Raw genomic sequence first — 26,018 nt, 5'->3', positions numbered from 1 at the left:
ATCCTGCGCGCTGATTGGCCGATGCCGTGAGGCAGGCTGGCGCGGCAGAGCCCCGAGGAGCCGGCGAACACGCCGCCAAGATGGCGGCCAAGGGGCCGCTGCTGAGCTGGTGAGTACGCCTGCCCCTCCGCCCCTAGCCCCGCGGGCGCCGCTGGGGAGCGGGGCGCGGGAAGGCGGCCCCTCGCCCCCCGCTGCCCTCCGAGAGAACACCGCACGGCAGCCCGCATGCGCCCGGCGGCCGCGGGGCGGGCTTGCGCTCCCGCGCCCGGCTGGCTCCGCCCCGTCGCTGAGGGAGAGCGGGAGGGATGGAGCCGTGTGTGTCGTTCTCTCGGGGGAAGCAAGGAGAAATGTGCAGCGTTTCCCTGAGGGGGAGTTGTCCGGCATGCTTATGTACGGTCAGAAATGAGGGGTAGTTAAGTAATGCATATCCACGATGTGGAATTGGGGTTACGGCGTTGTTTTTGTTTTTAATACGAAAAGCCCTACACAGGAGTAATTTGGCTGTTTAAGCCTAGAGAGGTGAGTTGGGTTTGAGTTAGTTTATTCATGAGGAAGACAGAAATAAATCGTTCCTCACACCTTTCAAAATAGTTTGGGAAGACTGGCATCATGAAAACCCTGTACACTGGAAGGGCTGTCTTTAAAACAAAATAATTAGAACGCAAGGTCTGTGTAGAAGACAAAATTTATCTCCTTTGTAAAAATATAAGAACAATATTGTTTTATTATTCTCAAAATTCCAGAAGTTCAACCCAATGTTTGGTTTTGATTAATGAGCACCTGGAAGCATGTAACTCCATCAGAATTTCTCTCCCCAGACCTAGAATTTATATCTGGAATTTATACTGACATTGTTATTTTTGGACTGTGAAGGACACATGGGTTTTACTATTGAAAACCAGAAGGGAATTATGTAACTTCCATATAGCGGGAATGTGGAAAGCTGTAGCTAGCTTTTTTATTATTATTTTAATAAATCTGTTGTTTGTTTCTCAGAAGCACGTGGGGTCTGTAATTATTTTGTGTATGGTAATGTTCTTGTTTTTTGTTTTTGTTTCATTATCAGGGATATTTCACCAAAAAATGGCAGTGAAGTGTTTTTCTCGCATGAAATTTATGAAAAATACTCATTGGCTCCGAGCCTCTCTGAATTATGGCATTTATCAAACAGGTATATTGTGGTATATTATGATTTCGTGCTGTTTGTTGTCGCCCTAGTAATACACACCCTTATGTTAGGGGGAAAGCTGTGTGTTATCTGGCATGCCAGGATGTGTTACTGACACCTTGGTCCAGCAGTTGGTCTGTGCTTGTTGATTTTTTGCCACTTCTTACATACCAAAGAGGGGTGAAGTTTGACCCACACTCTTAACTGGTCAGGGAAAGGATCCTGTAACCCATGAACCAGTCCTAATCCTCTTTAGAAATTAATGTCTTGCTGTCTGTCTGTGTCTTCTCACTTAGTAGTAGGCTGATAATAGTGTACATTGAAATCCTCCTTACTTGTATCTTCTGGAATTAGCCAGCACTCTCAACCCTGTCATAGGTACAGTGGAGATGCAATAATTTCCTTGAGTAATGAAGAAACTGTGGACAGTGTTAGCTGAAGAATGGGAAATGAAATTATGTGAACACAGTAGGTGCAGGCAGTTTTAATGTTTTTTTCTATTTTTCTGGAGTTGAATTAAGAGTCAGCATTTTTTTCGCATAAAGTATGGCTTATGCTGCTGAATTTCAGAAGTTGGAGGATTATTTAGGCTGTTGGCTTTTTAAGAAGTCATTAATCTGGTAGAGAGGTACAAGTGGTAAGTGTCTCATGGTGGATGAACCACCACAAAGAGTGTGGATGGAGACCAAGGTAGCTACTGTGCTCTAAGTGGGGAGTTCAGTATATGTGGAGGAATAATTTGTTTTGAAGGGGAATTACTGTATTTTTTGTATATGAACTGTCACTTAAGAATGTGCATTTGAGGGGAATACCTGCTTACAACACATGACTCCATGTCCCACATCTTTAGCTAGGGAAGGTTTTTCCGGTTCGTCTCTCTTGGAGCAACTTTCCTTGAACTGGCAGAGATGGCCACAGCCCACCCTGACAGCTTGCTGCTGGGTATGCTGGGTGTTGCTGTGGGGCTCTTCCTTTAGATGATGTAGGAAAAAGGTTTCTGGAGTAGACATGGCTGCACTCAAGAGCAGGATTATGTTTAGTTGTGTGTGGTAGAACTGGGTTTATAGCCAGAAGAGAGGCTGCAACCAGAGAAATTCAGAAACTGATGGAACAGGGTTGTATGGCCATACTCTAGAGGAAGAGAAATGGAACCTGTTGAGGCAAAATGTGAAAGTAAAAGCTGGAGGAAATTTGTCAATTTTTATATTGGGGTTTCTGAGAGAAACACATGCTTCAGGAAATACCTGTCACCATAGAAGCTGTGAAGGCAGGTTGCTTATAAAATGAAGTGGGAAAATTTAAGCTGTTGGCTCAAATGAAGTCTAATGCTGTAAATATGGACAGAAAAGCTCAGTCAGATTATTTCAGTTTGCACCCTGATGAAGACTGTGACAGCACTGCAAACTGAAATGATCTTGATGTGCTGCCATTTCATTCAGTGCTGTATATAGCCAATTTAAGCTGCTAGAATTTCTTGATGTTCCTACATTGGCATATCTGAGTCAGCATCTTGTCACTGCTGCAGCTTGATTAAATTTGCCAGTTTGTGCCATGAGGATGGACACATTCTCGTATTCAGAGAGACAGCTGTGAAATGTTATTAAGAACTGTAGATGTGATACTGCTGGGTTTGAATGGCACTGGAGATGTTTTCTACTGCTGAAATCGTATCTTAAAAATATGCTTTTTCCAAGATCAGCAGTTAATGTTCATTTTGTTAACCTTAAATATTTTTCTCTCTTAAGAGCAGTCATTTTAAATGGAGCAGCGCAAAGATGGCCTTCATATACTGGTGTTTTATTAAGAACCAAATATATGATGTTACTTCTTTGTTGTTAGGGCAGCTTCACCCCTTGACTTAGCCCAGTATTATTTTTTTGGCTGCTGATTTCAGCATTGTTTACAGTAGAAAATGAAACTCTTGAATCGTGTACTCTTCTTAGGAATTTCTTCATTGAAATTCAGAATTTCAGTGTTACAATAAAGCATTTTTAATTTACTTCTTTTTCTTTTCCAGTGAAAGAAAGGCTTTTTCTAGTTAAGTTCTTCTCCTTTACAATAACTTTGAGGCATAAGCGAGACCCTTCTGAGCTGTTTCTGAACACCAGGCATCAGTGAATGGTGAAATGTGGAGACTCTGTATGTTTTCATTAATAATGGGTGTTTCTAGAACAAAGAATGAGAGTTTCATATTTAGCTTGTCACCTCAATACTATACAGACCAATACATACCCCATATTATTTTTTTTTCCATCTTTCAAGCAGTGGCAAACCTGCTGTTGGTAGTAACGGTTAGTTTGGTCGTCCAAGTGGATTTTCAGAATAAGAGAATTCCCATGACATAGACGAGGAGCTGCAATAGTACACTCTCTCACAGTGCATTTTGCTGGATTTGCAGTTTAGGCCTGCATGACTGCCTTTATTAATTGTAACAAATATGTTATTAACAATATTAGCAAATATTTTCACATAGCAAATGTGAAAAGTGTACGTTCTTTTATTTACTACTTCTCTTTCAGAGAGGCAAAGAAAAATGCGGAGGCATTGGCAAACTCTTCAGAAAACAGACAGACGACTTGTAGCGTGCAAGCTGCAGATCTACTTGGGGCAGAGGCTAAAACCACAACCGATGATCATCCTTTTCCAGAACCTAGACTCCCCTATCCATTTACCTCTTGTTTGACTCAGAAGGAGCAGAAAACATACCTATATCTGATGACTAAGTACTCAAAAACCCCAAACCATTTTCAAGTTAATGCAGCAAGTCAGAGAGAATTATTCACGTATCTGGTAAGTGTGTAAATATGAACATCACAGATGGAGTCATCCTTTTTTGTTTTGATTCAAAGAGTTAAAGAAAACATAGCAGAAACATTTTTAAATTCAATTTGTCATAATTTCCTTTAAATATAGTATTATGAATAGTAACAAAGTATTCAGGATAACATTTTTAATATAAACTGAAAGAGGTTTTGGTTAGTTCATTGAAAGGGGGGGGTGGATTTTTCTATATATCTTTTTTTTTAGTAGTCTAAGCAACTGATGGTAAGTGTAGATCTTTGATAGCTGATCAGCCACCACCCCCTAGAAAACGCACTTTTTTTATGAGAAGGAAGTTAGGCTTTGACTTTACTGTGAGTTTAGCATTTCCTAATGGCATGTAGCACCCTTGTGTAATGCTAGGAGATGGATACATTTTGATATGATCTTTGATAGCACCCTGTAATAGGAACTTTCTTCATTAGCATGTGAGGGGACCTGTGCATCGACCTTCTACACTTGCCACATCAATGCTTCTGGGAGTAGAAAGGCACAAGGTCACACTTGCTGTTTAGTCTCAGCAAGTAGTTAAAGGCTATGTCTCATGTTGGTAGGAAGCATCATTTTAGTTGAATCCTGTATAATGTAATTAATCAGCAAATGTTTTTAAGCCGATACATTTGGTTTCCCATGCTGCTTTGTTAATGCTAATTCCTTTATTTTATGCTGTAACAATGGGCATGTCATTCTTGGGCAAATCAGCACCTGCTGTGGTGTTACTTAAAATGTAATTGCTTATGAAGTCGGAGCTCAAATTTCTTTGTGGCTTTATCATGTAAACTTTCTCCAACAATGTTTTGTAACCTTTCTTTTTATAAACCACCAGTGTATGATCAAAAGAAGCTTGCTGTTTGCTGGGGTCCTGTTTTGGTGGTTTGGGATTTTTTATTTTTTTTTTTAAGGAAATGGGCCTTACAAATTTTTTGTTACAGAAGTGAAACTCTGAACATATGCAGAGACTTGCCAAATTGAGCAGCAAGTGGAATCTGTGCCCTCCCTCCTACCATCACATGTACTACCTCTCTGGAAGTTTTGCTGGTTACATACCTAGGCTACAGGATTCCCTTCTGTCTTAAAAAATAGATATTTTGCTTCTCCCCCCAGCAAATGAAAGAAGTAGTAAACAGTGAAATTGCAGAATTTATGAAATTTGCCCAAAACGCTGCAAAAAGCTGTGCCCAAGATTATGATACCATCTCTGAAGATGCACTACGTTATACTGAGGTAACTACTAGTACTGTGTTTAATTGCTTCTCTTCTTAAATAACCATTTTGGAATTGCAGTTAAGATACATAGGCGCTGCTCATGGGATCTGATGTTCCCTGAACTGCTGATGCCGTGCTGGCATGAGACAAGTCACCATTTCCCTGATGCTGTGCAACATGGCTTGGCGCATGGTTTATTGTAGCCAATAAAATACGATGTAAGTGAGGTCTCTGAATACAATACTGACAAAGACTTAGTCGTCAATGAAGTGAATGACATCTTCACATTTGGGAAGGGAGAAATTGCATTTTAAGTGTGCATTTACATTAACAAGCTGCTCCTAAATGTACACTGCTGGACAGAACGTTAAGCTTTCCTCCGCAGTACCATGTTACAAAGTCACTTTAATCAGAGGTTGCTCAGGCTTTAATTATAAACTACTTCTGCAAGCTCATGCTGTGTTATGAATATTTGCTTTGATGATTCTATAACCAAACATGAACGCATTTTCATATATCGTTCTTGGTTTAATTGCACATTTTGGGAAAAGAATTCCAGGATACAGGTTCATTAAACTTTCTTATCAGTGGGTTCACTTGCTCTTGCTTCTTTTCCTCATAGTCTCTTGCCTTAGTTGAAATGGCCAACTTAGATACTGTTGTTAAAATTCAGTCTTTAGTAGTGCGTGCCACATCACTTTCTTTTACAGAATAAAACCAAAATAAATGTGTTCACTAGAGAGTAGAGCATTTAGTTAAATTCAGAAGGACTGTTTCTATTTCACCATAACACTTTGTTATGTGCTTTTTCGTGCACAAGATATATTTGTTGTTAACATACAGTCCTTATGTGTGAACGACAAAAATCCTGCTTTTTTCCTAAAAATTGAGATTGGCTTTGTAATTTTATATCTTGTGTCTATTTTTCAAAGTGATTTTGTCTTCTGGTCACAAAATGTGTCTCCAAAGTTGAAGTTTATCTCCTGAGTTAAAAATGAAAGAGGCACATATTTAGTTTTAGGCAATACTTGCAGAAATAACTCATTCTAGTTACTAAATAAAACCTAAATGTTTTAAATATATAATTAAGATAGCAGAAAAGATTATCTTGGGATCTAAAGTTGACATGAAATCAAGTTTCAACACATACATGTCTTTACCTTTGTGACTTCTACCTAGGCCTAATATAAACTGGGTAGTAACACGAAAAATCCTGGTTCCTCTAAAAGCCAAGATAAATAAACTGAAAACAAAGTAGTTCCCTGGTTTAGCACAGTGCTAAACATTTTCTTGCTTTCTTTTTTATAACGGGTCTGAGCCTGTGTCCGTACATTGTTAGCCTCACATATGAAGGGTTGAGGAGAATTTAGAGTATGTTTCAGTTTTAATACCAGTGATTGTAAAAGTATTATTGAGTTGTAGTGGTGTTCAGGTTTTTATATACTGTCTCTAACTGGAAAAGTTGTTCAAGTCTGTTATGAGTAATGTGATAAATACATCTGTATTCTCTATGGAAAGTCTATGCAAATGCAACTTGGAATTGCAGAAGAAACTTTTAAATGGAATTCTTATGAAAAATACAATTGCATAAACTTTTTTCTTTTTATGTTAGGAATTAATGCGTGCTTGTATTGGACATGTGCAAACGCATCCTGAGTTTTACACGGTCCAGGAGATCATGAGTATCATGGGAGGAAAGTTTCATACTCAGTTGACATTTAGGCTGGAAAAAAATCTTCTTGTGATGGTAATATCATGGGTAGATGTATTGGTTTGATGTTATTTACAAATAAGTAGAATTACATCTGGATTGTGTAATGCAGGTATTCCGGTCTTTTACAAGTATTCGGTGCTTGAGTTAGGAGTTACATTTTATAATTGAAATTGTTAATGAAAATGTTAATGAAATTATTTTCATAGAATCATAGAACAGTTTGGGTTGGAAGGGACTTTCAAAGGTCATCTAGTCCAACCCTCCTGCAGTGAGCAGGGACATCTTTAACTAGGTCAAGTTGCCCAGAACCACATCCAACCTGGCCTTGAATGTCTCCAGGGATGGTGCAGCCACCACCTCTCTGGGCAACCTGTGCCACTATTTTGCCACCCTTATTGTAAACAATTTTTTTCCTCACATCCAGTCTCTCAACTTCTTTTATTTTAAATCCATCACCCCTTATTTTATCTTGACAGGCCCTGCTAAAAAGTCTTTCCCCATCTTTCTTAGAGGACCCTATTCTGGTAGTCAGGCTGTTAACACCCTTCACTGTATATTTGCAATAAAAATATCGCATTAATAGTGGGGGTTTTTTTATATAACATTAACTTTATAATACACCTGCATAAGTTCTTAATATTCTTCATTTTAAGAAGTGCAGTGCTGGGTCAGCATGATTTCAGTTAAAGCTGCTTTCTGATACTGCTTGATTTCTTCAAGGGAACGGCAAGACGTGGTAAAACAGATTTCCCTGCCATGCCTGTTCAGCTGCCCACAGATTATAAAAGTGTTACAGCTATTATAACTCCAGAAAAAAGGCCTTCTGATCATTGCACAATTGTAAGCTAACCTTTTTATTGGTCATTTTAAAGGCATTATTTTTGAAGGAAGAGAGCACTTTGGTCCTTTGTTATGTAGGCGTAGCATTAAGTTTCTGGGGCAGGTGTTTTTGGTTGGGGGTTTTTTTTCCCTCATCTTGCACATCTTGTAGCATAGGAACATACACTATATCAGTATTTGTTTAGGTTTTCATTGTATAGCAATCACAATGCCCTCTCAAAAGTTGGATTGTAAACTTTTGGACCCTCTCGATAGATTGTTCTGTTCCCTCAATGAAACATTACCAGAGGTCCTTAAATTGGACGCAATTGGAACACAATGAGAGAACTGTTTATTACAGTTTGTTCCTCTCAAACTTTGCCTTGCAATTTCTAAGCTGGCTTCTGTGCATATGTGAGTGTGTATACACACATATGAATGCGATGGGAGGTGTGAAGGTTCTGATATAAAAAAAGAAGTCCTGAGAGTAAGAAGTAATACTTTAGACTGTCAAGTTTTCCGAAAAGGTGATTAGGTAGGTTACCTTGGGAATTTCTTTTGCTAAACAGCATAAACTCCATTTCTGAGTTGAACACTTTTTATATTCCATTCCACCTTGTGTATTCTTCCACAGAGAAAATCAATGAGGTTTTCATTCTGTAGAACTTGGTTTTATGTGACTGTTTATTCCAGATAATTTGTTATCTGCTATTTTATGGAGTTTGTTCACGTATCAAACCCCAAACTTTCAACAGAGCCACTGTGATTGCAAAGACACTTTTGCTTGAGAAAGTAGCAGAGGTGACACAGAGTGAGAATGATACGTGGCTAAAGAGATGTCATAGCTATAAAAGAGAATATTTCTGATGATGTCTCAGGTGGCAGAAAAAAGAACGTAGCTAGGTTTTTCTTATTTCTCTCTTACGGTCCTCAGTGCTCCTGGGCTTCTGTTGTCTTCTTGACATTCTCTTCCCATCTCGTGAACATTCCCTGCCTCCTCACTTCATGGAAACTTCTACTCTTAATGTTCAACATCTTTATCATTTCAGTTCTGAATCTGTAATCTTTGTGGGTTTATATTTGTTCTAAGATCCCTCATATATCTGTAATGAAACACGTGTGCAGTTTTAACTGTAATGTTAGGTGTCTTTATTGTGCTATTACTTGTGAGAAGATCTGTAATACATGTGTGATTGAAGCTGGGTTTTGTTTTTGTTCCGCAATGCACTGCCATATTTCACAATCATCTAAACTCCTATTGAACCTAGTAATTCCAAGTAATAGAAATGAACTGAAAGATACAAGTTTAGAAGACATATTTTCTCATGCTGCAAGGTGGATGCATAAGATTCAGCCAAAAACCTTCTGGGCAATTCTTTGCTTTTTCATTTGGTTCTGAAGCCTGGCACTGTGTTGGTGTTTGGGGGAGGGGGCTGTTGGGTGTTTAATCCATGTTTGTTTGGGCTTGGGAATTTTCTTATGTATTTAAATTTTTGTGTTTTTATTAAAAACTTAAAAATTGTAACTTTTTTCTGTTTAGGATATTAGTTCAGATTCAAATGCAGAAAAACTTGCTTTGAAATACTGTCCTCAGTTGTTTTAAGTAATCAGTCGTTATTTACTTTACTCAATAATCATGGACTGAACTACAAGGAACAATGGGGAAATTCCAGTTGCATTTAAAGGATTCCCTGTTGCAGGTTATGTATGTTTTTGTTATAAAACTATGTGTTTTGTCCTTTAAGAACCTTTATTTATATTCTCTTAATCTTTTCAAGCAGCGGTGCTAGAAGAGGCAGGAAACTAGAAAATCGCAGTAAATCCAACTGGGTTGGGGAGGTGTGGGGAAGGTAGAAGGTTAGGCCTGTTTAGTTCATGCAGTAAATAGAATAGTTTAATTTTGGTTTTATTTAGAAAAGCAAGAAGCTTGAGGGTTAATGAAAATCCAAAATTGTAATTATAAGCTCAGTATGTTTTACTTTTCTGAAGCAGCAGCGCTCTAGAATGCAGCTGTAAGAAAATAGTTTCTCTCAAGTACTCCATGTTTTAATTTAAGGAATTAAACAAAGTAATACAGTTTGAATTATTTAGTTAACACATCTTTATGGACAAACAATCTGAAGTAAATGGTTTTCAGCTGTTTTCTGTAAGGAGTCAGAGACCTCTGTGGTGTAAGGAAAAACGTTTAATCAAAGTTATCATAAGAAAATTAACTTTAAAAAACCCCTTGGTATAGCTTGTCCTTTGCGGAGGAAGGCTGATAGGAAGGTAATTTCATAGTTTTCTACACCCTGTTACTGAGAATAGCAACCACCTCTAGAGGTATCACCATTAACATTGAATTCGGACATACACCTATTTCCATTTAGGGAGGGAAAAAAATCAGTTTAAATATTCCTCTTGCTTTTCAAAACCGTAAGCTCTGCTCCTCGGAAAGAACACAACTGCATGAAGCTGTTGTCAAGTGAACTGATTTCAATAAGCTAAAAAAGAGAAATTCTGAGGTTTTATGGAAAAACAAAAAGCAGGCGTTTTCTGTAACTGAAAGGACCTAATTACACTCTAGAATAATGAATAAATAATGAATGTCCATGGAGATTGCTTCTCCCAATTGCAGCAGGAAATGTTTTGAATAAGCTGATTAACTCATGTGAACGCTACACTTGAGTTGTCAAATACTCCATCAGAAGTCTGAATACAGATTTCCTCTCATTACCCCCTTTTTCTTTATTACATACAGTAGGGGTTTTTCATGATGAGTATTTACAATGGCTGTTATCTTGGAATGTCCATGTTGTGTGCATTTCACATGAATTTGTATAACAGAACTAGTAGTAAATACACTGTTGGGTATTTCCAAATCTTACAAATTTTGCACTTTTCTGCATGAAATTACTTTCTCTGTAAAGATACGCTCTATCAACTTTACAGTTTTTAACTTTATTTTTAGATCCACAGTTAACACCTAAAGGGCATTCAGTATATGTTAATAATGTATAGCATGTCTTGAAGGGTTTCTCCTTCCTCTTCCACTTTCCCTGTCACCCACCTCTTGCATTAATTGTATCTTGTTGGCATCCACAGATTATTTTTTTCTATAAGCAGTGATACTATGTTCACATATGCCTTGCTTTCTGTTATAATACTGGGCAGGGTGTCATAGTTTTGGGATGAATCTATGGATGATTCAAATGTAGATGTGTTAAGGACTGAACAAAAGAGTGTGGCAGCAAAGCCTGGACATAGCTACTGCTTGGAACAGCTATAAAACATGACAGTCACTTCCTGGCAATGGACCTAAACAAATAAGTAAAAATTGAGGTTCATCAAAGGAAGAGAAAAAATCTTTTTGGCAAACAGAATACATCTGATGATACAATGCAGTATAAGGAATGATGAATCCTAAATTCTCATTTTACAAATTCTCTGTTTAGAACTGCATTTTAAATACGATTGACTGTTAATGTGCTGTGTATTGCTGCTTCAGGATCCTAATAATTCACACTGTCCCTGGGCATAATTTTATTTTCTATTGTTAATGAGCAAGAGGACAGTTTTTCATTTCCTCCACTGTGAATGTGGAATGGATTTGACTGTAATTTAAAGGTTGGGTTTTTTTTTTTATTTAAACTTTACACCAGTCTTTTTTCCTTTCATTTAATATGTACTTAATCTCTTCCTGTTCTTGAAAAGGTAGCAAACCAGCTAAAGTGGTTTATGTTGATTCACCTCTGCTGAGAAAAGAAATGACAGTAAGAGAGAGGAACCAAATCTTCCATGAAATTCCTATGGACTTCCTAGCAACTAAAAAGTCTTACGTTTCGATTTCTGATGTATCGATGGACAAACCAGCTGAGGACAGTCTGTTTCAGTGGGACGTATGTAGCTTCACCTCTTGTTAAAAACAAACAAAACCAAAAGCCTGTGTTACAATTCCTAAGTTAGTTGTTCTGTGATAATGAAGGAAAGTTTAGGTTTCCTGTTAGTAGTTTTTCTACCGCTGAGTTACAGATCCTGTTTTAAAATGTCTGTCTATTTCCTTTAAATGCTTCTATAACATCAGCATCTCAGCTTTAGTTATCACTGCATTGAAATGTGTTTTGATCAGTTTATTTAAGTGGGCAAAGTTCTATGAACTTTATTTCTCTTTTGAAAGGCCTTTCAGCTCCTAGGACTTGAGATATTTCACATTAAACTTAGAATTTTTTTTTTCCTGAGTACTGCTTCTCTTCTCTCTCCCAACAGTCAAAATATGGATAGTAGAACATTTTTCATGTTTTCAATTTGACAGTGTCTCATTTGTAATGAACACTTTATATTTCTTGGTTTTTTTGTTTGTTTGGGGTTTTTTTTGATATTTTTTTTTTTCCCTCCCTATGTTAAGATGTCTTCTGATACCTACCAGTACAGGAAGATTCCTGTTCCAGATGACACAGGGATGGACTTTGATGGTGACGTTACAGAACTGGAAACTTTTGGAGCAGCAGTCAAGCTCTCAAGAACTTCTAAAATGGAAAGTAGTTTTCCTACAGTTAGTAACACTGCTAAAGTTTCTGAGCAAGGAGTTTCAGCATATGCCAGCACACAGCTCCCATCATTAGATGGCATTCTATGCTTGGGCCCTGAAGAAAGTTCATCTCATAAAAGGTTTAATTCAGAGGAGGTAGGACTGAACAAAGCACAGCATGTTATGACCAAAGAAGTATTGGACAATGAAACAAAACTAAATACTCTAGCTGATGCTGTTAGTTATAAGAAAGAGTCTGATGCTGCACGAAAAAATAAGAATTACGCTTCTTTATGCAGTAGTGACACAGATGAAGAGTGTTTGATAATTGATACAGAATGTGGAAACACTGATTGTTGCAAAACAACTGTACCAGACGCTGTTTCTCATACCTCAGCAGCGGCTGCCAAATCACCCTCCCCTACCCAGATTCCATTAGCAACCATGACTGATTGCTCAGACACCATAGATCAGGGGAAAAGTGCCTCCAGAAAGGCTACGAGAAAGTTCTCCAAAGAATTTGATCCTGTTGGACAGATCTTGAAAATGCAAACTGAACTTCTCAAGTCACCTTCCAAAAAAGCTCATGAACAGCCAGTGGTGAGCTGTGATAATTCTAGTGCTACGCCAGCCCATGCGCCTCAGTCTCCAAAACCACTGGTGACCTCCAGCACAGAAACTCTGCCAGCCCCTGCCTCAAACCCCAGCAGCTCATCTAGAAGTACCTGGACTTGGCTTTTTCAGGGACTGCCAAAGAGTAAGTAAGTGTGTTCGTTGCGTAAGGAGTAAAATCTCAAATTTTTGGTAAAACTTAAAAACATTTTAACTCCATCATCTGATGAACATCCTGCTAGTACCTCTCTTACATTTATTTAGAGATGTCACATAATTGTTTGGGGTGTTTAAGTTGTTTTACATAAGTTTTTATGTAAGGAAACAAAATCATTTAGTAGTGAAATGAGTTACTTTTCCTCAGAAATTCAAATATTTGAGTAGTCTGAAAAAATAGTTTCTTGTCAATCAGCAATGGAATTATTTTACATTTTCTGTAAAAGAACAATTTAATCAAATTATGCAGTTAAAAGTTGAAAGAAAGCTTGAAATCTGGGTATCTTAAGTTCTGAGACACTTAATTCAGTTGCTGTTTCTTAGCTCCTAGCTGTCTGTTCCAGAAGACTAATGCAGACTCGCTTCAAACCACCTCACCAAGTTGTCAGGCATTTAGCTGGAAATTGAACCGATGCTACGCCCAGACTTCAACCAAGAACTAGAAGTCTTGAGCATCCTAGGTTCCATGAACTGTGAGGTTTTTTCTCACATGCCTGAGCTGCTTCTGAGCTCTGTACAACTGAAGTTAGAAGCACTTCATTGCGTTAGGTAAATTGACAGGAAACCAGGCAGGTTGCATCAGGAGATAAACTCTCTCTCAAATACTTAATTCCAGGGAATCAATGCTTTTTGATGGGAAAACGTGTTTTGCTGGTATCTTCTGACTAGCTGTGCAATTGATCACATAGGAATTAATCTTCATTATTTACTTGATCTGTAATGGAAACAGTTAACTGATTCTGGTTTGGTTGAAGTTGTGTGACCACTTCCTATATTTTTATTAGTTTAACTGAATTTTAGTAGTTACTAAAAATCCATGTTTCCTCCCTCAGTTTGAAGGGTTGAGCAGTGTGGCACTCTTCCTTTTTCTCCTTCTCTTAAAAAGCCAGAATATGAAATTCAGGTGTTAGATAATAGGGTTTTTCATGTTTTATTTGTTTTTATTTTTTATAGAGGCAGTGAAAGCAATGTTGCTAAGAGGCTGTGTGACTGCAGAAGAATAGAAAGCTGAATTCTACGAATTGAAAGTTCTATAGCAAGCTGCTAAACCTCTCTGCATGTCTTTTCTGCAGAAAGCCAAAACTAAGTTAAATATTTTACTCGCAGAAAATTGTTTCTGGTCACTTGGGTGATAATATCTCATGCAGAGTTTATGTGCGTCTTTGAAAACGTGTATACTGAATTTAATGTTAAGTGTATTTGTTCATAGCATTACAGCCGTACCTATCTGTAGTTGTAATTTTGACACATACCTGTAGACAAAGACCAGAACTGGATAAATTTTCAAGGAATAATGTTAAACAAGTTGGAGTTTATTCTTGTTTATTTTAAATGTTTTGTTAAAATATCTTTAAGGGATGCAGGGATGTTTGTTAATCTACCTCAGAGCTGCGCTTGGAGATCTAATAAATGTCTCTCTTGAATATGCTTGTATTGAAGTTGAAGCAAGCTCAGTTTGGAACAGAGGCTTATGCTACCATCCAAACCTGAGGCTCGAGTTATTTCAGTAACTGGTAAATGGATGGTGGCTCTCAGGAGGCATTCACTGTAAATAAAATTTTTCTTTCCTTTGTGCTGAGTGGCTGTGGCTTAAAAACCAGCCTTTGAACCCCATTTGTACCAGAATGGAGTCTCACAGCTCGCTTTGAGTAAGAAATCTAATGATTAGAATAAAATATGGGGGAATACTTAAAACCAGAGTCTTTAAAAGTCATAGCAGACATTTCCCAAATTATTTTTTTTTTCAATACATAAATGATTTTTTGGCCTTATTGAGACAGTTTTCACCCCAAAATCTTAGGGAACAAAACAGATCCCGTTAAAGAACAACCCCATAAACCACAAACAAACAAAACCACAAACCACCCCCCACCCCCCCCCCCCCCCCCCCCCCCCCCCCCCCCCCCCCCCCCCCCCAAAAAACCCAACCAACCAAAGAAACACCAACCAAAAAAGATGTTGGCTTCATGGTAAAGAATGTACAAGTTTGTAATTTTCTGTTTTATTTATTTTCTGTAGGAAAGCTGCCAAATGAACTTCAGATGCTGGAAGAAGACCCTTCAGAGTATAAAGCACCTCAGGATGGCAACCTTGTGTATAAGCTCTTCAGTTTGAATGACCTGTTGTTACTTGTACGTTGCAGTGTGCAAAAAGTGAAGTCATTGCCACGAAACCATAAGAAGAAGAAAGGCCAAAAGGTACAGATTTTGCTGTTAGCTTTGTTGGTTTTGGTCTGAACAGTTGTGCTCAACTGGCATCTCTGGTATTCTCAGCCCTTCGCAGCATTTGTGTTTTCACTGACAATTAGTACATTTAATTGTAACTCTACAGTGTGTGTCTTCTTTCAGTAAATATTTGCTGTAGGAAGAGAGGGAAGAATAATCCGTGATTTCTTTAAACCTACTTGATTAGAAGAGAAGCACATTTGATTCTGCATTTTGTACCACAGCTGCATTACAGTAGTATGCATGGGTAATTATACTCATGTAAACTAATGTCAGTTTGAACTATTCTTAAAAGTTAATGCAGTAATTAGGGTTCTAGCCTGAGGCTTTGAGAATGTTCATGATCATAAAGATTCTCAAGCAGGATGCAGCCTTGCTGTTATGCCTAGTTAAGCAGAGAAATAGGAAATAGAACAAACAACAGAGGGCACATTTAAAGATAAAAAGAGATCCTATTCATTGTGCTTGAAAAGACCATGGTATACATCTTAGCGAATTGTTTTTCTTACGGAATAAAATGCTTTAAATGCAAGCATAATCCAGATATTACTTGTAACATCAGGAGAAGGAAAGCTCCTTCTGGAATCCTGAGTAATTTATTATTTTGTCAAGAGTCCCCTGAATTATTCAGCAGCTCTGGTGCGGTATTTCCATCCCCAGAATACCAGAATTGTGGTAGGCAGGCATTTTGTGACGTGTTTATGTTCTGTTGAAATGGAAATAGATCTTCGTAACTTGGATTACTTCTAAGATTCTGTCTTGGAAACTTATTTTGAAGGAAAGCCATCTCTTTGCTATTGGTCCACTGATATAAGTGCCTGTGAGTAGCTGCTTAGTTTGTTAATCACAAATTGAGCCCTGTTGTTTCTTTTTAAAAATGCCTGCTGGAATTTAAACTGTGATTTGTCAGAGAGAAGAGGTTTGCGTTTCTCTGTTAGTGTTAACATGCAAAGGTTAGCTTCTGAGCTCAAATGAGAGGCCAAGCATTAGGTTCTAATATCAAGTGAGATTCTGACGAGGGGCGTAAATGTCAGGATTTCGGGAATAATAAGCAAATGGGCAATATATTAATGTAGATTTTATGGAATTCCTGCAGAGGGCAGTGGAGCACACAAGTGTGAACTTCAAATTAACGTCTGGAAAAATGGCTGAGCAGCACAATTATATTGTGTGTAAAAGCTTGCCCAGGCATTTCACCTTCCTCTACAGAGAGGCTCTGTAGTCTGAAGTTTGTAGTGTGGGGTTCATAGAGTGGGAGCCATCACACAAAGTCTGTGAGATGTCTTTGTTGCTTCAGCTGTAGTGAGAGACTGTGCTGATTATCAACTGCAAACTGTAATTCAATTGTGGATAGTTTTTGGACAGTGAGTGCTGATTTTCCTTGTATCTTCACTTTTATAGCATACACCAATATTCCTGTTGCCAAAACTAGAATATCAAGCCTATTACGGTGTTGAAGCTCTTACAGAAAGTGAAGTATGTCAGTTGTGGACAGAAAGTATGTTGCATTCTGAATGCTTATTTTATATTGGTAAGTTCATGTGTTGATTTTTGCTTAAGAAATGTGTATGAGTGAATATTCACAGAATAACAGAAGAGAAAAATTATTAAAGGTAGATTCCATATGTCCTTATTTATTTTAACTTTCTAATTTTGGTTTTCACTTTTATCTTAGAAGTGCTTTGTATAAAATTTCTGTTGGGTGCTGAATTAGGCTATTTCAACTTTGGGTTTAGATGAGTAGCATCCAGTAATCTCTGTTTTCAAGAACTCCATTTATTTGCCTTTTAAAGACAAATGTATCTCTAAAGTGTGGGTTTAATTCTCTGAAGTTAGTAATATTCATGACTTAAAGTATCTTTGGGCTTGGGGAGGAGGGTTTTTTGGTTCTGGGTTTTTTTCATACACACCATTAATTATCACAGGTCTGGTAAAAATACTTCTTGATGACATGAGCTATGAGTATATCTTAGCATTTTGTGAAATAATTTTAAATATATTTGTTATTACATACCAAAATAGAAGACAGAGGATCAGGTATGTGGCTCAGAGGATACTGATTCCTTGGCCTTTGAGGTTGCAGTATGGAAAAAGGTCAAATGTTTCTTGTTTTTATTTCAAAACAGGCGATAGGGTTCATATTTCTACACTGATAACATGCAGACAGATAAGACGCAAAAGAATGAGGAAAACCAAGCAAGATAGGGCTCAACCAAGTTCCGTTGCTCAGAAATAAGAGAAATTGCATGCTTTAAAAACAGCGTACATGTGTCTTACATCTAAGGTACTGGAGATAATTTTCTGGCTTTGCAGAAATGAAATTCCAAACAGGAAGAAGAAAAATACGTAGCATACGTTTATTGAAAACTTCTTTCCATAGCTATGATATTCCTCAGGGGTTCTGAACACTGAATGATCTTACTTAAACGAACACACTTACTGGGTTTTCCACTGTTCATTTCTAACTGATCCATGAAATTTACTTTCCTATTGCATGATATGACTTGAAACATCCCTGTCAAAGGGATGGTCTTGATAGTCCTTGTCCTGTATCATGCGTCAGATGGAAACAGGAGGCAATGTAATAGAATTTAGGCATGAGAAGTAACATACATTCAGTGAGAATGAAGCAGGAAACTGCAAATCTCATGAAGAAGAGATGACAGTTGTAATTCTGAGCACAGAAAATAAAAAGATAGTAAAGTGGGGATAAAAAACATGGAAGTGTTATCAGAAAGATATCTTACTTGTGAAGGCCATTTATCCAAACTCATGTAAACCATGGTGCAGACTCGGAATGCAGTGGTACAAGGGAAGCTTCACTAACAAAACGTCCTGAGGAAAGTGCTGTATATGTGTTTGTACAATGACATTTTAAATGTCAGGGAAGTTTTTTATGTCTCTTAGGATACATATGTTCTGTGGAGAAATGAAAATGAGGCATTTAAAGAATGTTGCCAGATTATTTTAACAACCCTTTTAATATATGGAGAGCACTCTGACACCAGTTATCTTGTAATTAATTAGGTTATAAAAGAGAAAATCTGCAACTAAGTGGTTAGTCAAAAGGCATTTTAGAGTATATTTGGCCCTTGCTACGGACTGAGGGCAGCCCTGGTTGTACAGGGAGCAGCTGTGTTCTGAGTGGGGACTGTTTTTTACGGTTGTTATGGCAGCAGTTGTGGCTGTGGTTGCCCAACCTTTCCACTTGGGCACTCAGTTACACTTTTGATGTTAGAGGCTCACATCAGAATACTATTTTAGAAATGCTGAGTCCTCTCTTTCCTAATTTTTACATACAAACTTTGCCTCCCATCATTGATTTTTAAGGTTTATGTGAAATCTAATGTATTTGAGGTGATAGTTTTGCCAGTTGCATTAATCTTTGTCTGCTGTCCGTATTTGATGGAAATTGTTTCTAATTTTAAATTTTAAAAGCAGTATATGCTGTGGTTTTTCCCTTCTCTAAAAAAAATCCTCATAAATGGATAATAATGCACACAGTTCTCTCTTTTTGTTAACATTCCCAGAGTCACAAGCGGTGTGAGGAAATAGTGAAACTGGAGAGAGCGCTAATCTGCTTACAAAGTACACAAGCTGAAGGAATGCAGAGTCTTATCTAATCTCCCAACAGTTCCAGTATACTTAACATATGGCTTGTGCGCAGGAGTTTGGAGACAGCTCATCCAGCAAACACCCCTTTTTATAGAGGCTCTGGGGAGCGGAGAAGGAGGCTGCATGCTGCAGGAGTTGTTCTGGCATAAATGCCCATCCCCTTCTGATACAGAGCTTCCTCAGTGTCTCCTTTGTAGATATGTGCTGGCTGTGAAAGGGACATGGAGCCTTTGGCTGGCAGGCTTCACTGGCCTGGCCTCCGACAGGCACTCTCTGTGTTTGGGATTGAGAAACACTTGCCATTCCAGTGATGCTTTTCAGCTTTTGGAGTGCTTCTTCCAGAAGCAAACCCTGGGATCCACAGGGGTTCTCCTTCTGTGTGCTCTGAGGAAGCACGGGATGGCTGTGGGTTGGCAATGTTCTCCACAGTAAATCAGTACAGTGCAGGACGCGTGGGGCAGGCCCCCTCCCACCACTGCTAAAAAAGTCTGCTACAAATAGAGTTGGACTCTCAGCATGTCACCAACTTCTGATACTGACAGAATATGTGACTGATTCAGGTAGTCAAACTGGGGGCTGCAGATTTTTGGCACTGCCATGTAGTTTCTAATAGAGGTAGGTAAAAAAACATGCGGAATTAATCAGTCCATTTGATGAAAGATCATCCACCATGGCTTTTAATAGGAAACTGTTGTCATATTCTAGTTAGGGATTCTTCCTGCTCTGGTTGAGAAATAATGCAAAGTAGTTGTGAAATTCTGCCCTTCAGTTTGTGTTTCTGGGAGCTGTGAAAAATACAGTGTTGCAAGTGTCCTGATTTAGTTAAATGGCTCTTTCTTTGTGCTGAAACTCCAGGGACCATTCTTTAAAGGTGAGAATATCCCTGTATTGTGGACAACTTCTTTTTCACTAATCTGATACCTGAAAGTAAGACTACTGCTGTTATGTGTTTGTTGTAAGCAGACACATGTAAGAAGACTTCACTTCTCAGATTGTATTATAAGTTGAATTATTTTAAGTGAAATATTGCATCCTATAATAAAGGATTTTTTAAGTCAACTACAGTAGAGCCATAGACTTGCTGCTCTTTTTAAATTTAGCCCACAGTGTGAGTGTGGAAGTACAGGTCAACTGTTTGAAAACATTACTAACACAGTACTTACAACTTGCATTCTTGTTCAGAAAAGTTCTGAGACTATATAGATCTTAAGTGAAGCCTCTAAAATGGAAGTTCTGAGCATGTAGCAGACCTCAGTGTTAAATTGCTTAGGAGTTCTTGGATCTTGAAAAAATCCACTGTTTCAACAATCTTTCATATTGCCGAATAAGTATGGATGGGAAGTTCTTTGTACATTGATCTGCGCCCCTTAGTTGTCCAACATTGTTCTTTTGTGTTGTATCGCTGTGGCTGAGGGAGGAATCTCGTAGCTCAGTGCAGTGGCTCAGCAGTGCTGCTAGCTCAGGAGATGAGAAAGAAAACAGAAGTGTAACGATGGCTCCTGCAGGAAGTGCAAAGTGTGATCGTAAACTGAACTTTTTATTTAGTACCTTCTCAAGGCAGGTGGTGGTTGTTTGCACAAAAGCAGAGATGTTATCATCAAACAAACTTGAGTGATAGCCTCCTCGCACCTTGCTCAGTTGCTGATGTAAGTCCCTTTGCTACTCAGATAGGAAATCCTACCTCTGCAAAAGGACTAATCTCTGTGACATGTTTCTCAAATATGATACTGGTACTTGATCTAAGCAGTAAACAAAGTTGTGATAAACTTTGCTGATTAATAGGAACATTTTACCCTGGCCATGTATTCACTTACTTGCATTAAGTGCCTAAGCAAAACTTACTGCAGAAAGACTAGTTTACCTTCACTTGAATAGGATAATACTGGCCTTTAAATAAAGATTCTTTGAAAAATGGGTTGGAAAGAAGTACTTACTGTTACGGGTAACTTACTGAATGTCAAGTGTTTTTAATCAGTCACTTGTCCACTATAAAATACAGTAATATAATTTAGGTATGAGTAGTTAGTTTCCCCACCTATGCTATCAGTGAGTTTAGAAATTGAGAGGTTTCTGGTTTAGGAGAGGCTGATAAGGAATAGAGAGCACAGATTATTTCATCTTAATAATGACTTCAAGTTTCTTTTCCTCTAGTCAGCAATGAAGAATATTAAATCTAGCTGCTTAGTCTTGCACCAAATACTGATATCAAGAAAAGTAACAAATGTACAGTGTTTAAAAGGAATTAATTGTCCTATTGGATTTTAATTTTATTAAAATCAGAGTTCTTGCCTGGTCTTCTTACACATAACAAGTTGATAGTAATGTGTAGCTTGGAATGTGAAATGCATTACTTTAGCAGTTTGAACTGTGCAATTGAAGCATCTACACTTCCTACAAGAGCAGATTTGTGATAAGGTAGTAAATTCCACTGAGTAGGTTGCATTTTATTGTGCTGCCTTTTCCTCATCTTTCCTGTGGGAGTTTGAATAGAACAGATCTCTGGGAAAACCTCATCATGAGAAAGAACCTGAAGGTAAGGCACAGGTACCATATCAGTGTATAAGTTATGCTAATGATCTTTATTGCTTATCAAGTGGAAACATGGGCTAAGCTGTTCTTGTGAGCCTTTATTTTAAAAACATGGTGAGGAGAGCTTTGAATTGCTGCTCCTGGCTATGTCACAGACAAGTAGTATGTAACAATTAGCCAGGAACAAGGCCTCAATTGTAAATTGTAGTATTTCAGGTGGGGGGGAGGGAGGGGATCAAGAGATGAAGGTATGGAGTCCCCAGAAGATCAGATAACACAATTGTTTGTGTAACGTATCAGAATAGAGAAAGAAGTATATTAAACTCAAAGCAAATATGTTGTAAAAGGTGAGCTTTCATGATCTGTCCAGTGAGGAAGCATAGTGATAAGGAACAAAAGAACTTGAGAAGATAAACTGATAAGATGTCAATGGCAAAATTAGCCTGTATATCCCAGACATCCCCCAGGTTGTAAGATTTGCTGGAATCATGGGCATCTCCCTTATTGAGAAAGCCCAAATACAGACATCTGTACTGCAAGTGGCTGGACATTTTACTTTCTGATATTGTGCAACATTGATAAACACTTTCCACTGTTCTATGCTGTAAAAGAGCACAATTTGTTTTATTCCTTTTAAAATGCATTAGGTCTGCAAATTATGGCTTTGTATTTTTGCTCTTCTATTTTTAGTGTCTTAATGCAATTAATATTTTTCAGGACGTATTGATGCTTTTACATCAAAGCTTATTATGCTAGAAAAGATTTCTCCAGAAACTTTAAGAGAAAAAGTTGAATTGATAAAGTGAGTATTTTTAGTAGGTGTTTTCCAATGAACCTGAAACACTCACAAGCCTCACAAGTTCCTATTTTTGTAATTGTTTTCTTTTTTGCAGGCCTGCAAATTCATTGAATATACTTCATCATATTTTGAAGAAAGTGTCTGAGTAAGTGCTCCATTCTTGTTCACTCTGTTTGTTTGCAACGTTACCTAGCACATCCTAGTTCTTATGTAGAATGCTTGTCTACTCTTTGGGTTTTATTTCTTCAGATACATGAAAGGTTTTACACATTCTTTTAAGTCTAGCATGGCATAATGCAGTGCTGTGTAAAAAAACGTGCTTAGTGTTATATGTTTTGTATAAATTATGCAAAAGAATAAGAACTTGATTTTTCTGAACCACTTAGGAGACTGGACACTGATTAAACAGTTCATAGGAGTGAGCACTAATACTATGTGTGTGGACTGGCATTAAAAATTTGGACTTCTAGGTTTTGTTAGTATTTTTGGTTCATCTGCAGAAATAATACTGTTTGTGTTACCTTCTGCTCAGCTTGACTTAACAACAGTGTATGTCTTTGTAGAATGTTGCAACCTTTCTCTTGCTCCTTTCTTTATTTAGCTACTTCAAGGCTTTCTGTCTGCAGGCTTCTTGCACTGTGTGTGAAGCCTCTTAATTCGAACTACAGAAGAGTTTCCCCACACTTCAGAATTTGGGTAGTTCTGTGATTTGGGGCTAAGATTTTTGATATGGGCAGTTAGTTGACATTTACCTTCCAGAAAGCCTGTTTAATCCTGCATACATTTAAAGCACACCTTTGCTTTGTGTCTGTGTCCACATATGCATTATGCTTTTTTGTAAGGTGCTGATTAAAGAATTAGTTTGCCAAATACAAGTAGTTTATAGTGTATGCTTAACTGTTTTGTTGAATATGATGACAATCTGTACATTGGTGATAAGTTAGTACATTATGAACACATTATAAACACATGAATCAGTATGTATTTATTGATACAGTTTAATTCATGCTCTTTTGTCCATAGTCTTTTTAGAAAACAGGGACTGGTAAGTAAATATCTGAAGATGTTTCTTTTTTCATGGAGAACTTAGTAGCTATCCTTACCAAATTAAACAAAACGAAAACATTTAAATAGTAATTTTCATTTTGAACTTTATCTTTTTAGTTTGCAGGAGGGCTCTTATTTATTGACTCATGCTGCAGGAGATTCATCAGTTGCAATTTACAAGAGTTCACTTGACAAGACGACAAGAGCATCATATAACTTACATAAAGCTCATTGTGATCTGCCTACCGTACCTGCCACTCTTTCAGTCCCATGGGTGCCACTAGATCCCAGCCTCCCTTTACCCTATCACATCAGTCATGGAAGAGTTCCATGCACCTTTCCACCTGCACCCCAGGAAGCCACGTGGAAACAGAAGGTCAGTAGCTCACTTGATGGAAAAGCAGATTAGCAGGTTTTGTTGCTGGGTTTTCGTTTTTTTTTTAATAGAATTTATGATGGGAAGAAGAATTAATTGTCTTCATTTTAAGAACCTTTTGATAGAAATTTTGTGGAAATTTTTTAGGAATGCAGCCTGCTTTGTAATTTATGCTGGTGAAGAAGTGATGTATATCATGCTTTGGAAATTTCCCAGAGATCCCACTGTCAGCTCTAGCATTTTGAACAGGTAGTACAACACTTCAGAAGTAAGAAGTTTTTCAAGCGTTACTTATCTTCAGCATAGATTTACTCGTGTAAAAGCCACATGCTAACTCTGTCTAGCTTAGTGGACCAAGAAATGCATTTTAGGCCCAGTTTACATGTTTTAGCCACATCCTGACTTCATAAGAGGTAAAATAGAGTTCCTCATTACCTCATGAACTTCACTTTCTGCCAGTGGAAATCCAGGCATGTAGGCAAGAAAGGTGGCAGGAAGAGCAGGTGCGGCCTCTGAGCCTGGCTGGAATGACAAGGAGAAGGCAGTTCTCTGAAGGTAGTCGTATATGCTTAATACAGATTTAAGATTATTCTAGTTTGTTTGGGGGGTTTTGTTTTATTTCTTTTTCTTTCTTCATTTGTGTCTAGATGACGGGGGCAAAAGGACAGTCTGACACACCCTATGAGGGAAAGCCAGTAGCTATGGAAACAAAAGGCAATCCTGCTAAGCCTGCTAGAAATGAAGGTGTGGCTACAAAGAAGCTGAGGAGAAATTACTGCAAACAAAGAATGATGAAGAAAAAGTGGAAAATGAAGAACAACAAAATGCAACTGACGTAGGAATAGCTGAACCATGCTGTGATAAATGTGGCCTGGAATAGGACAGGACAAAACAAAATATCTGAGGCTTTCTTGCAGCTTCAGAGGAGCCAGAACAAACTGGCAGGGGAAGTGGCTCCATAGCTGAAACATTCTGTAAACCTTCAACGCTTTCTTACCTCAGTGGACACATTTCAATTGGAAATCTCAAATTCAGTCAGAGGAGAAAAGAGGAAGTGTCTGCAGCTTTGTTTAGGGGACAAAAGTATCTTCTGTTGGTCTCATTTTTGTAGTAAAACTATGGCTTGAAGAATGAAGCAGTGGTTGACAGCAATATCTGATACCACATAACAACAAAAAAATAACTTTTCAGCTTTCTTAATTCTTCCAGAATTACTATAGATTTTTATTCTGACACATTTTAAAATTGTTTTACTTTGTGTAATATGTATAAAGGGAACAACTTGGGATTTAATGACTTAATCCTTTGAAACACACAGTGGCCTACAGGTTTTAAATTACTTTTAAAAATACATTTTCTTTTTAGGATGGTGTAATCAGTGAGTTTGGGGAACAAATTCTGGGCTTATTTGAATAGTACATGCCATAAAACTGCACTAGGAAACTTGGGATTACAGCTAGACAGTTTAAAAATAGGTATTTTTATGCTTCCCCAAAGCAATTTCCAAAAATTGTTTGGATTCTGGTGCTTCTTCAAAATGAATATTGCAGTTATTTATTATATTACTGAATGGCCATAGCCTAAATCTCAGATTGCACATGGTGTCCCTGCCCATGGCAGGGGGGTTGGAACTGGGTGATCTTAAGGTCCTTTCCAACCCTAACTATTCTATTGATTCTGTGGCAGTAGTACTTACCTGAGGTATAAGGTTTGCCTGGAGGAACAAGTGCTAGGATCAAGGCCTTGGTCATCGTTGCAAAAACCCAACCAGACTATGCTGAGCATCAGCAATTTGCTCAAAATTAGAGTGAAACTGACAGAGTAAAGTTAGGAGAAGGGAATACTGAGTGTCTATGAAAAGGCCAAGCAATGTCATGACATGCAGTTTCCTGCTGAACGAGTTGTGTGGAAAAATTAAAGCCGTTTTGAATGTTGGTATATAAACATGTATTGTGTGATGTATAACTAACATGATTGCTTGTGAGGGAAAGTTTCTTTGCATTACAGCTATTTTCTGGTATGTACTTTCAGTGTTTCATCAAACAATTTCAACAGAAACAATCCTTGCAACTGAGGCTCGAAAATTATATTCGCTGTCATCACTCATGGTATGTATTTTCTGGATTTCTGCCTGTATTGTCCTCTATTAAAAGTATTGTTTTTAGAAAAGTTCACAAATTCTTGAAAGCCATAAGAATGAGTTCAATAAATTCTTTCCCATTTATTTTTTTGTTTTAAAGAACAAAACCAGCTATTTTAAAATGTCTGAGCCAGTTTTTGTTTGGATGATGTTCTGGAGAACTGTTGGTATGCATTAACTGCTTAAATAAAAAACAAATGCCTTAAAGATGATCTTCCAAGTCTT

At 37.9% G+C, this 26,018-nt stretch overlaps 2 protein-coding genes across 2 annotated transcripts in view; both read left to right on the top strand.

The window, feature by feature from the left end:
• Nucleotides 1-37: 37 nt before the first annotated feature.
• ICE2 (interactor of little elongation complex ELL subunit 2) lies at nucleotides 38-26,000 on the top strand. The gene is given in 17 exon segments (XM_030498282.1): nucleotides 38-109; nucleotides 1,067-1,171; nucleotides 3,688-3,958; nucleotides 5,093-5,212; nucleotides 6,807-6,941; nucleotides 7,629-7,748; nucleotides 9,268-9,319; nucleotides 9,322-9,389; nucleotides 9,391-9,427; nucleotides 11,421-11,605; nucleotides 12,112-12,991; nucleotides 15,082-15,260; nucleotides 16,689-16,818; nucleotides 22,149-22,233; nucleotides 22,325-22,375; nucleotides 23,395-23,653; nucleotides 24,301-26,000. Coding segments are annotated over 17 exon segments (2,898 nt in total). The 5' UTR covers nucleotides 38-80; the 3' UTR covers nucleotides 24,493-26,000.
• ANXA2 (annexin A2) overlaps nucleotides 25,368-26,018 on the top strand; it is a 38,424-nt gene continuing 37,773 nt past the window's right edge. The window contains exon 1 of the mRNA XM_030498279.1: nucleotides 25,368-25,761. The gene's annotated coding sequence lies outside the window, so the exon portion shown is untranslated. The remainder of the gene's footprint in view (nucleotides 25,762-26,018) is intronic.

This window comes from Strigops habroptila, chromosome 9, assembly GCF_004027225.2.
Source record: "Strigops habroptila isolate Jane chromosome 9, bStrHab1.2.pri, whole genome shotgun sequence".
Taxonomy (NCBI): domain Eukaryota; kingdom Metazoa; phylum Chordata; class Aves; order Psittaciformes; family Psittacidae; genus Strigops; species Strigops habroptila.
The sequence above is the reverse complement of the archived record's forward strand: the minus strand, read 5'-3'. Positions and strand labels throughout refer to the sequence as shown.